This window comes from Schistocerca nitens, chromosome 4 (assembly GCF_023898315.1).
Source record: "Schistocerca nitens isolate TAMUIC-IGC-003100 chromosome 4, iqSchNite1.1, whole genome shotgun sequence".
Taxonomy (NCBI): Eukaryota; Metazoa; Arthropoda; class Insecta; order Orthoptera; family Acrididae; genus Schistocerca; species Schistocerca nitens.
The window spans coordinates 707,718,027-707,731,492 of record NC_064617.1 but is presented as its reverse complement, the minus strand read 5'-3'; the positions used below and the strand labels follow the sequence as shown (position 1 = coordinate 707,731,492).

General features: G+C 42.4%; 2 protein-coding genes across 3 annotated transcripts in view; one reads left to right on the top strand and one right to left on the bottom strand.

Annotated features, from left to right (window-relative positions):
- Window positions 1-11,936, bottom strand: part of LOC126252529 (probable G-protein coupled receptor No9) — a 778,809-nt gene extending 766,873 nt beyond the window's left edge. Inside the window, exon 1 of the mRNA XM_049953424.1 lies at window positions 11,875-11,936. The gene's annotated coding sequence lies outside the window, so the exon portion shown is untranslated. The remainder of the gene's footprint in view (window positions 1-11,874) is intronic.
- Window positions 1-13,466, top strand: part of LOC126252546 (protein yellow-like) — a 74,463-nt gene that overhangs the window by 51,000 nt on the left and 9,997 nt on the right. For both annotated transcript variants that reach the window (XM_049953444.1, XM_049953445.1), the window contains exon 4: window positions 6,008-6,187. In XM_049953444.1, the coding sequence (XP_049809401.1) occupies window positions 6,008-6,187 (180 nt within the window). The remainder of the gene's footprint in view (window positions 1-6,007; window positions 6,188-13,466) is intronic.

The following is a 13,466-nucleotide window of genomic DNA, read 5'->3' as shown; positions in this document are numbered from 1 at the left end:
GCTTCCCTTTCATGTCCCTCGACTCTTATAACTGCCATCTGGTTTGTGTACAAATTGTAAATAGCCTTCTGTCCCCTGTATTTTACCCCTGACACCTCATAATTAGAACTAAAGTATTCCAGTCAACATTTCCAAAAGCTTTCTCTAAGTCTACAAATGCTAGAAACGTAGGTTTGCCTTTCCTTAATCTATCTTCTAAGATAAGTTGTACGGTCAGGACTGACTCACGTGTTCCAATATTTCTGCGCAATCTAAACTGATCTTCCCCGAGATCGACTTCTACCAGTTTTTCCATTCGTCTGTAAAGAATTCACGTGAGTATTTTGCAACTGTGAGTTATTAAACTGATAGTTCGGTACTTTTCACATCTGTCAACATCTGCTTTCTTTGGTATTGGAATTATTATATTCTTCTCGAAGTCTGAGGTTATTTCGCCTGTCTCATACATCTTGCTCACCAGATGGTAGAGTTTTGTCAGGACTGGCTCTCCCAATGCTGTCAGTAGTTCTAATGGAATGTTGTCTACTCCTGGGGACTTGTTTCGACTCAGGTCTTTCAGTGCTAAAGTAGATATTCCAAATATAAACGTAGGCTTCTGCGGCCATTGTCACAGTCAATAACGTTCTGTCGTGCAAAGTGATAAGCTGCAAATTACATTCAGTGACAAAACGTCGATATACAAGGTGTTAGGAATATAAGAACAGATATTTCATTGGTGACTGAGGACAGTGTAATGAACAGCATTACATCAGTAATTACTTCATTTGCAGGCTTATATGAGGGCAGTTCAATAAGTAATGCAACACATTTTTTTCTGAAACAGGGGTTGTTTTATTCAGCATTGAAATACACCAGGTTATTCCCCAATCCTTTAGCTACACAACACTATTTTTCAACGTAATCTCCATTCAATGCTACGGCCTTACGCCACCTTGAAATGAGGGCCTGTATGCCTGCACGGTACCAGTCCACTGGTCGATGTCGGAGCCAACGTCGTACTGCATCAATAACTTCTTCATCATCCGCGTAGTGCGTCCCACGGATTGCGTCCTTCATTGGGCCTGAGTTGTTTGATGGTGATCTGTCGATCATCTCGAACGAGTGTGTTCGCACGCTCCGCCATTGCAGGAGTCACAGCTGTGCACGGCCGGCCCGCACGCGGGAGATCAGACAGTCTTGCTTGACCTTGCGGCGATGAGGACACACGCTTTGCCCAACGACTCACCGTGCTTTTGTCCACTGCCAGATCACCGTAGACATTCTGCAAGCGCCTATGAATATCTGAGATGCCCTGGTTTTCCGCCAAAAGAAACTCGATCACTGCCCGTTGTTTGCAACGCACATCCGTTACAGACGCCATTTTAACAGCTCCGTACAGCGCTGCTACCTGTCGGAAGTCAATGAAACTATACGAGACGAAGCGGGAATGTTTGAAAATATTCCACAAGAAATTTCCGGTTTTTTCAAACAAAATTGGCCGAGAAAAAAAATGTGTTGCATTACTTATTGAACTGTCCTCGTAATTATAGCTATTATGAGTGGTATGTTTTTGGATGGTTAGTAGCTCCATGTATATGAGCAAGAGCAAGCCATTAGTGTGGGCACTTGGGCGCGAAACGTTTAGTCTACGCTGACGAGCATAGTCCACTGAGTGGTACAGCTGCGACTGTGCAGGAAACATAGGGCAGTAAATTATGCGAAGTGCCTGCAGAAAGACTGTTAGAGGCAGAGAAAAACAACTAACGCACTGAAATGTGTATATATTAAGGTAGCAAGGATCACAATATCTGCACATGCATGTTAACTTATTTATTTAGTCCTAGCTTTAACTGTTGTAGTATGAATCAATTTGTATTCAACGATTCCAGAATACCTCAATGGAATTTCCCAAAAAATGGTTCAAATGGCTCTGAGCACTGTGGGACTTAACTTCTGAGGTCATCAGTCCCCTAGAACTTTGAACTACTTAAACCTAACTAACCGATGGACATCACACACATCCATACTCGAGGCAGGATTCGAACCTGCGACCGTGGCGGTCGCGCGGTTCCGGACTATAGCGCCTAGAACCGCTCGGCCACTTCGGCCGGCGGAATTTCCTAGAGAAACTTATTGTTACAGCACTGAAAACGCAATAAGAGTTCACGATCATTTACGTAAATTTAATTCAATGGCAGAATATTCTGTGCTCGAAACTAGCAGCGTAATCGCCGCTGATAACAAACAGCACAACGTGACACAGCGACCCAACTAATTTCCTCGCATTTTCTTCGCTACGTTCTCATAGGCCATTTGACGCCTTCCCACTACGACTCCACTGCTAATAGATCCATCTCACGGAATGTTAGTAAATAAATAATTATTTTATGAAATTTATCTATAAACATGTGATGTCACCATCAGGCGCGTGCTGTATTGTGAAAGAAACTCTGAAATTTGATGAAGTGCAGTATGAAACTAATAAATTGTGCTTCCTTTCGTTTAGTAAAATAAATTCTGACGTCTGGGCTGTGACACTTGTCACAAAGAAGCGAAATGCCTTCGCATTTACCTGTACAAAAACTTTAAGCCAAGTGCATTTCAGAAATCGAATGCTGATTTCTAAGATGCCTATGAAATGAATGTGCAGAGTACATCAGGGTCTATATCGGTCTGTACTAAGACGTAATGACATACAAAATTCACAGAGCACGTACGTAGCACCTTTCATGTGTGTGTGGAGGGGTGAGGGTGGGAGGGAGGGGTGGTATAGAGGGTAGAGGCGGAGGGGGGACTGAGGGGAGGAAGGCACCTGCTTTTCTGATGTTGTCGACACGTGTACGAACATTATCGTGTTGCGGCAATACCTGACGCAGCCTTACCGCTTGCTTCAATGGAACTGCAGGTACAAAACGTTTGAGGTGATGGTAATAAACGTCAACTACGAAGCAACTTTTCCAGGAAGCAATTACTGGAACATGACGCCACACACAGTCGAGCATATTATGAATACTGTGTTCTGTGCGGGAACAGCTCTCGCCAAGCAGCTGTTTCCTCTGATACAACCACAAAATTACCTCATTGTCAGTAAAAGTAATCAATTATTTTCAGATTCTTTCGCGACAACACGACTAATTACAAGTCTCTCGGTTTTCAAGCAATTTATTTTATAATCCCTCTGTTTTCTTCAGGACTTCTTCAAATGATAAGAAGCTAAGTAAGTTGGCCATAGTGAAACATGCCAAAAAAATGGAAACAAAATACAATCTGCAAATATGAGAATTTTGGTTCAATGGTTCAAATGGCTCTGAGCACTATGGGACTTAACATCTATGGTCATCAGTCCCCTAGAACTTAGAACTACTTAAACCTAACTAACCTAAGGACATCACACAACACCCAGTCATCACGAGGCAGAGAAAATCCCTGACCCCGCCGGGAATCGAACCCGGGAACCCCGGCGTGGGAAACGAGAACGCTACCGCACGACCACGAGCTGCGGACAGAGAATTTTGGCTTTTGCATCACATTACTATGCTTCAGTTATAAAAGACTCAGTTCCTTATTAGAGAGCGTAAGGTAGATTATGACCTCGATTGTTGGAAGGCGGGAATAGAGATTCGAATTAGACGCCGGAACCCCGCACAACCGAGAGTCAGGAGGCGGCATTTTGCGCACGCTGATAATATCGACTTCATATGAGTTCATAAATCCGGTACTCCTCCTGGAAGAGTCTGGAATTTGTTGTCTTGCTTGTGTGCAGTTCAAAAAAAAAAATGGTTCAAATGGCTCTGAGCACTATGGGACTCAACTGCTGAGGTCATTAGTCCCCTAGAACTTAGAACTAGTCAAACCTAACTAACCTAAGGACATCACAAACATCCATGCCCGAGGCAGGATTCGAACCTGCGACCGTAGCGGTCTTGCGGTTCCAGACTGCAGCGCCTTTAACCGCACGGCCACTTCGGCCGGCTTGTGTGAAGTGCCTTGCCCTAATTCGTATTCACTAATTTAAAAGATTGCGACGACTGACGTCGGACGCTGAAAAATTGTTAGTTTGGTGCGTAAGTTCCTTAGTGATTTTGTTTTGCATGTTGGTATTCCTGTTGCCGTAGGTTTATCTAGCGCGTGACTTTTTTATGTCTAGTTCACTGCTGCAATTTTTGTTTTCACACTGACATTTTGTCATTTGGAAATACTGAGCGGAGCTGTGGACGCTGCAAAATTGAGTGCCAAGTGGAGAAACTGAAACACTTCCGACATACTTGAGTTCAATAGAGGAGAGACATCAGGGGAGGCAGCCAGAAACATTTGCTCCGTCTATGGTGATAATGGCCACAGCACGGCAAGAAAATCGTTTTCTCGTTTCAAGAAGAATCATTTTGAGAATAGAGACTCGCCACGTTCAGGAAGACCTTCGTGGTTTGATGAAGAACGTTTAAACGCTTTAATAGACAATGATCCACTTCATTGTACTCTAGAATTGGCAAATGTGATAAACTGTGATCATTCCACCATCGTAAGACATTCGCATGCATTCGGCAAGGTTCAAAAATCGAGTGTATTGTTACCGCTTCCTGTAAGCCGAAACCACAAAAATAAGTGGGTGGGCATTTGTACACCTCTGTTTTCTCGTCATCAATTGGCTAGTGAACAACACCGACCATTCCTTTCCTGTATCGTTACAGTTGACGAGAAATGATATCTTTATGCTGACATAAGGAAAAGAAAGGAATGGTTCAACCCAAACAAACCCAAAACTGCCTATACATAGGCCTGCGCGCTCCACAAGAGATTATGTTACGCATCTGTTGAAACAGTGACTGTATGGTATACTACGAGTGGCGAGATGTAACCATCACAACTGACATTCATTGTCAACAACTGAGACGTCTTACAGAGCAATCCGAGAACAAAGATCAGAAAGATGCTACTCCGCGATAACGCCTGTCCGCATTCTGCTTGACTGACAAAAAACGCCTACCTTATTCACCTGATATTGCGACCTCAGATTTTCCCCTCTTCCTCCCTCCATCGAAACAACCTTCAAAGAATTTCCTTTCTGGATGAAAACGCGCTCCGAAATTGGCTTGACGATTTTCTCACCTCAAACGCACGTGATTTTTCCGGTCGTGGAATTGAAAAATTCCGCCAGTGTTGGCAGACGGTTGTAAACAGTGAAGGTGAATATATTATTGATGACTAAAGTATCTGTTATGTGTGTCTGCTATGTTTATTAATCTTACGGAAAACGCAACGAACTTATGCACCAACCCAATACAGTTCAAACTATGAGGCTCCCAAATAGAAATAATTTCATTCATGATGAGTTTTACTGAAGAGGTATTCATCATAGGCAATTAAGGAAATATTGGTGCACTGCCCATTTTCGGTCAAATCCTGCGGTAACAACACATTTAATTTTAAAATCCTTCCAAAGAATTCCTAGCCATTTTTTACGTTTACGATATTTATGATGACTGATGATGATTTTTTGAAGTCCCATACTCCTTGACAGAGCGTAGTGGAACGATGCGGGGGATCCGCACCGCCGTACTAGGCAAGGTCCTAGTGGAGGTGGTTTGCCATTGCCTTGCTCCGAGCGTAATGGGGATGAATGATGATGATGATGATGATTAAAACGACACAACAACACCCAGTCATCTCGAGGCCGGTGAAAATCACTGAACCCGCTGGGAATCGAACCCGGTACCCCATGCTCGGGAAGCGAGAACGCTACTGCGAGACCACGAACTGCGGACAGTTATGACTGAACAATGTAAAATTAAGAATGTAGGGATTTAGCTAAGGAATAACATTTAATTTGATAATATTTGTTACCCATATTGTTTCGACAAAAGTAGAAATGTCTAATACTTAATGTTGCACTGATAGGGAGAATTAATTTTAAGTTATTTAATTTTCAAATGACAGCTTACAAAACATACTTTGCATTGTAGTAAGAGCAACACACACACGTTCTATTTGTTTTTTCTTCTGCTTGTATGTAATGAAATGAATTTTCCAGAGAGTTCCATCTGACGACAATACCGTGTACCTGATAGACTCAGGGGTGGTGGACATAGCGTCATCGTTCCAAAAACTGTGTCCTCCAAAAATTGTGACGCTCGACGTGCCGTCTGCTACAATCCTCAATACGACAAAGATCGACAAGGAGGCCTGCAATTCCCTGTACATCGCCATAGAGGTAAGACGACGATTAATTACTGAACTGGTGGTATCGTAGTGGTAGCCTTGTGCGTCCGTAGAATATATTTTACACGCAATATATTCGAAGTTGCCAACACGGACAATGTCGTTCGTGTGTCACATCCTGCACTCGTACACATTACTTAATTCCCGTACGGGAAGGGAGTGGGGGGAGGGGGGCGCATTTTAATTGAAAGCTGCTGCCTGGTATCGGCGGTTAAATACGATATTGCAGTGCCTGTTGTTAAGCTGTACGACAATGTTCCTTCAGACATGCATGCATGCATGCAGGCTGTATAGCATGAACGACGATGTACGGAAATTTGAGTCTGGCCGTGAGTTGTCCACGGATAGCCAAATCGATTAAGGCGACCGCTCTCGTAAAGTGGGAAATGCGGTCTCGAGTCCATATCCGGAACAGTTTTCATTGTTGTCATTCCGTAAAATAGCTGATGGTGGTGCGTATTCGCAACTGCAAATACATTTTATGTATTTTATGATGGTTGCAGCCGCTGCAGTGCCCGTTCTTTCGGACATGCATTGTACTTCTTAACAACATAGGCGCTGCAGTGTAGTATATCATTTGTGTTATATCTTTTGTGTTCTTCTTGCGCAAGACAGTCTTATGCTCACAACGATGTAGACACTTCCTCTGTAGAATTCATGCAGCAGTGCGCTTACTGTTCGTGGAATGACGCATATTTCGCCAATTCAGATTGTGCTATGCTGTGTTGACGATTTTTTAATTTTTTTTATATTATCTTCTTTTGTTGGTTTCAGGCAAAGCCGACTTTCCCACATACAATTACGTCAAATAATGATACAGACATATGTCAGGATTCATTGGAAAAAATAATAATAAGTCTACAAAGTTCGTTATTCTAACTGCAACATTACAATAGAAACGAACAGTTTTAGCATAATATGTAATAATGAAACATAAGGAAAACACCTCAAGTTTCCGTTTATAAAGGTGCATAAAATGGCAACTGCATTAAGCAACAGATCTATCAACGGAACTACGTAGTACTCTAAGAGAACTTAAGTTTTGGAGCATTACACAGTATTACTGTTCTTGGATGATTGTATTTTTCACATTTTGTCACTATATGCATATTGCCCTCTTCAGTAAGCCAGGAATCAAAAATCAGATGGTTTATTAATTTTAATCAATATCTCGTATTATTAGCATCCATGTAATCTAAGTCTGTTAATAGTAGCAGCTTCTTTTCTTATAAGCGCCGAGTTGAAAAACGAAGGGTGGGTGGGAATCTGTTCCCGAATCGGCCGATGTCATGTGCCTTTGATGTTACGGGTCATGTTCACGTGCTATGAAAATCACTGTCGCTCTAAATTATCACCGTTACTGTGTCTGCTTGTTTTTTAAATGGCTTTAACAAAACTTTATAGTGATGTAAAACGTTACATTTCGTCAATATTACATTTCATCTGTCAATAAGCTAGGGTTCAAGTAGTGGAACAGCACATAGTTCATCACAGCATTGTTTTCAACAAAACGACGATTTCTTCCGCTTATTTTCTTGCTGCAGGAGACGAACTTTACCAGAGTGCGGCTTATTTTTCGAGAACATTCAACTATGCTTAAAAAGTGCCTTGGTCGTAGTCGCAAGGCGTTCTCGTTTACCGGTGAGCGGTCACCATCTTTTGTTGTCTCTAGAATTTCACGAATACGAGACAAATGGAATTCTGACTCATCTTCTAATTTGTTACATATATTGCCTGATGAAAAGTGTCAGGACACCCATATGTTATGCGGAACTTACCACTAGATGTCACGAGGCGGACCCACCAGTATGAAAGCATACTGTGTTGCCGTTAGAGAGAAGCAGTAAGAGCAGACAGGGTCGCCCAGGAGAGCTCAGTAACTTTTCGAGCGTGGACTAACCATTGGATGTCACCTAAAAATCCATCAGTGACCTATGAACCCCTCTACAGCTGCCCAAATCGACAACTGTGATTGTGCTGCAGAAACCCAAAGGGATAACTACAGCTGAAACAAGACCAAGAGAACCTCATGTACTGATGGATTGGGACCGTCGAACATTGCGGAGGAGGGTGGTTGAAAACAAATTGCATATAATCACAGTAAGGAACCACTCGACTTCCACAGTACTACCAACAGTCCAGCTTGAACGACAACTCTGCGTAGCAAGTTAAAAAGGAAGGGGTACAGTGGTCGAGTAGCTTCTCATAAGCGACACATTTCTGAAATCAGAGCTGAGCGGCGCTTGAAGTGGTGTAAGTGCATTTACAGGAAAAACATAGCTACGGTTGCGGTAATCTCTGCAAACTCCCAGCATCCACGCAGCCACAAACAAGCAGCTTTCCACTCGATGGTGCATCGTCTGGTATCTGTTCCGTAATCAGAATCAGCCTTTCAAACAGTGCTACAGACAGTCAAGCGCATCGGTTCCAGCAATTGCTATAGCTCTTCTCTGACTGATAATATACTACCGAATAAAAGGCATAAAACTACAACGCTCTGTACACTGGCCTATAGCAGTCAGTCAGTAGCTATAAAGCCTGTTGCAGAATTCCATATATTGGCAACATTCCAGATAACCTTAGAAAAAAGTTAAATCATCGCAACTGCAAACCTGCATTTCATAATACCAACAGCATACTTAATTTTTATTTAATAGTAAAGACAAAACTAAATCCTTGGCACAGAGGATGTGTATAAAATCACATGCAAGCAGTGTGAAAAAGTATGTAAAGTATGTATATATTGCTCAGTCAGGGAGAACTGTGGCATTTAAGTTATCTGAACATGGGAGAAGATGGAGATTAAGGAAGAAAGATTCAATCTTTGCTGATCGTCTTTTGACAGAAGACTATTCACTTGATGTAGACTGCTAAAAATAAGTAAATAATTTCTTATCACGTATGGACCGGTGGAATTTCTTTTGCTTAATTACATCATGGCGACTAGCAGAATCTGCAGACATGTTGAAGTTGTATGCTCTGAGGTCAAAGATCCTCATCCAGTAGGATAGAAATCAGTGTTCGCCTTGAAGGTCCGCAATCGATTATGAGGTACAGAACTGTATCTTTGCATTAGACATGCGTGACCTAATACGCGAAATAACTGAGTCACGCAGCAGTAGCCGACCGCTACAGACGCAGCAGCAGATAAGTAAACGCTTTTGTGTCATTTACGAGTTCCTAACCAGGAGCGAATTTTATTGTATCATCTGTGTTCTTTAATAGTTTAGTTTCTTGTGTTTTTGCGTGTCAATTTTAACATCTAATACCCACAGTTCTCGCGTTTTCGTTTGCGTCAGAAAGTAAACCGATCTTGTGACATAATAAAAGTTCCTAATCAGGGGCAAATTATTTAGTTTCACTTCAGTGCTTCGGTAGCTAGGTTTCTCAATATCTGTATGTTCGTGCGTTGTCGCCAGGGTCTACCGTAGAGTTGCGCAGCACGAGCCAATAGTCCGTTTATCTGAATAGTTAAGTTAAGTTTTCCACGGACTTTAGTATGGACAGGGACTGCGATTGTTGTGTGCGGATGCGAGCCGAGTTGGTGACACTTCGCTCTCAGCTTCAGGCTGCGATGGCTTCGGTTACACAGCTTGAGGCTGCAGTGGATGGGAGCCACTGTTGTAGGCCAGCCGTGGGGGTCCAACGGACGTCCCGCACGTCAGAGTCCTCTGATCGGTCCTCATCGGTGGCAAACCCAGTTACTGCTCGCACTGAGGCCGACCCCTCACCTGTGGTAGAGTGGGAGGTCGCCCCAGGGTGAAGCAAGCGGCGAAAGACTTTGCAGGCGGCCACACGTAAGGCTTCCCCGGTTTGTCCGACAAACAGGTTCCAGGTGCTGTCTGTGGCTGACACTGTCGCTGAACCAGATACTGTCGCCTGTCCTGTTACAGAGGAAACCACTCAGCCTGCAAGATCCAGGCAATCTCAGAGGGTGGGATTATTGGTAGTTGGGAGCTCCAACATTAGGCGCGTTTTGGGGCCCCTTAGGGACTTGGTTGACAAGGAAGGTGAGAAAACCAATGTGCACTCCGTGTGCAGACCGGGTGGAGTCATTCCAGATGTGGAAAGGGTCCTCCCAGACGGGTGGAGTCATTCCAGATGTGGAAAGGGTCCTCCCAGATGCCATGAAGAGCACAGGGTGCAGCCAACTGCAGGTGGTTGCTCAAGTCGGTACCAATGATGTGCGTCACTGTCGATCAGAAGAGATTCTCTATGGTTTCGAGCGGCTAACAGAAGAGGTAAAGGCTGCCAGTCTTGCTTGCAAGATGAAAGCAGAGCTGACCATTTGCAGCATAGTCGACAGGACCGATTGCGGACCTCTGGTACAGAGCCGAGTGGAGGGTCTGAATCAGAAGCTCAGACGGTTCTGCGACCGTGTAGGCTGCAGATTCCTCGACTTGCGCCAAAGTGTGGTTGGGTTTCGGGTTCCGCTGAATAGGTCAGGTGTCCATTATACGCAGGAGGTGGCTACACGGGTAGCAGGAGCTGTGTGGCGTGACTGGGCTGTTTTTTAGGTTAGAGGGTCTCGAGAAAACACAAGAAGGGCTTCGGTCACAAAGGGTGCAGGCTGATCACAGGAAGAACGTAGATACAGTAACCATTGGTTTAACAGTTGTAAATTGTCGTAGCTGTGTTGGGAAAGTACCAGAGCTCCAAGCGCTAATAGAAAGCACTGATGCTCAAATCGTTGTAGGCACTGAAAGCTGGCTAAAGCCGGATATAAGCTCAGCCGAAATTTTTGAAAAGAACCCAACCGTGTTCCGAAAAGATAGGCTGAACACGGTTGACGGTGGCGTGTTTGTTGCTGTCACAAGTAGCTTAACTTGTCGCGAAATTGAAGTAGATACTTCCAGTTAGTATGGGCAGAGGTCATTGTTGGCAACCGGAAAAAAATAATAATTGCATCCTTCTACCGACCTCCGAGTTCAGATGATATAGTTGCTGAAAGGTTCAAAGAAAACTTCAGTTTGATTTCAGACACGTACCCGACTCATACGATAATAGTCAGTGGTGACTTTAATTTACCCTCGATATGTTGGCGAAAATACATGTTTAATTCCGGAGGTATGCATAAAATATCGTCCGAAATTGTGCTAAACGCATTCACTGAAAATTATTTCGAGCAGTTAGTTCATGAGCTCACGCGAATAGCAAACAGTTGTGAAAACACACTTGACCTGTTAGCAACAAATAATCCTGAGTTAATAACGCGCATCAAAACCGATACATGGATTAGTGAACACAGGGTTGTCGTAGCGAGATTGAATATTGTAATCCCCAAATCCTCGAAAAATAAGCGAAAAATATACCTATTCAAAAAAGCAGATAAAAATTCACTTGACGCCATCCTGAGAGACAGTCTCCACTCATTCCAAATTAATAATATAAGTTTAGACCAGATGTGGTAAAAAGGTATGAATTCGTAATTTATGTGTTTCCTCCAATATCTGTAATTACGATTTAAAAACTAATAGCTACATGTATACAAACAGTAAAGAACACTCTTTATCTTTAACAGATGAAAAATAAAAGCCCACTGAAGATGCTGCAACTGCAGTGAAACATGTTTGGGTTAAGAAACAAAATTGTGTTTTGCTAAAGGCGCACCCTATCCAAAAACATACGTATTAAGAAAGATTTTGTTGAAGAGCAAACAATATATATAGAAAATTTTACCTTATTCGTGTAACATCCAGTTCCAAAAATTATAAAGTTGTCAATTATTCCACAGCTCAAACATTGCCAACCATACATCAATCCTCATACATTTCCTTTGTATCTTCTTATAAACACATCAAGTTATCTCACTTTACAATGCATGTCCTGCCAACACACAGTCTCCACTAAGAATATCATGTCCATACACTTCCCTATCCACTCGCTAACTGCTAGTACGTCCAACCACAGAATCTCTTGCCAAGGTCGCAGAGCGCTATCAGCGATGTTGACACAGTCTATAGCGCTGCCAACATACAAACAGGCTACTTACATAGCCCCCCTGCTCCCCTCAAAAAATTTTAAGAAGTGTTTTGGGCAGTGGTCAAGACTAAGTTGTTAAAGTTTTATATCAAATTGAGCAGATGCACACAAAGGTTAAGTAATATGCTATTGGTCAATAAAGTAAAAATTCTCCTCACAGTTCCTAAGGCAGTCCTAATAATTCATCAAAGGAGAAGTCTATGCCAGTTTTACACACGCAGGCTGAGCAGTATATGAAAATGCACAAGTAAGTAGTGCACAACCATGCGATCTTGAAGAAGTAGTGTTGTCCTCCGCACAGAAAGACAGTGCTTACTTGTGAATTAAGTTTTGGAATGGTATCGTACGATTGGTAAAGGGCCACCACAGAGCAGACCAACAGCAGTATCACTCGAAGTCTTAAAGAATAGTAGCAGTACTGGTGGATCAACACACAGCAAACCCACTGTAGTCCTTCCATTGCAACTGTGGGGGTGCACATTCACAATTTAAGAGGCTTGAGGATAATATAGCAAGTCCATGAGCCACCATTGTGTAGTCAGTACCGATGCATATTACAAGTCCCTGAGCCACCACCTGTGCACTCACAATTTTTTTTAATTTCTTTTTTTTTATTTTCAACCAGCAATGCTTTTAACCAGTCCCTTGCTGAGTTATCAACACATGTGCAAGCACTAAACAGTCATATAATCTCTGAGATTTGACACATATAGTACGGCCAACAGACAAATGTGTGCAGTAAAAAAATTCCCTACTATTTACCTCACTTGGAGAACTTGTGTGTATACAATTACAATTTTACAGATTAAGAATACAATCACAAATGTAAAGAAAACATTATTGTAGTACAGAACATGATAATACAAATAACATTTGTAGTAATACAGGCTTTACAAAAAGAATAGAAATAAGCGTATACATGAGTATTACAGGAATTATGACGTAAGTAAATAAACGAAAAATGAGAATGTCAGTAGAAAAATTAACTTGACACATGAATATTAAAAGAAAACATTACACAATAAATAATGTCTGAACATCTTCCTAAATTAAAGAATATGGTACAAAAACAGAGATTAGGTTTGAGGGTAACAGTATTCGTAATCATCATGAATGCAGCCTAATATTAGAAGGAAAAAAATTCTACCAAATTTATCTTATCAGATAAACACAAAGGGATAAGAAGAACACACATACGCAGGGTTCACATAAACATACAGGAATAACCCAGAAGCAAAGGACAGGATCTGTCTTCAAGTGCAAATGTGCCAAAGTGTAACATTTGACAT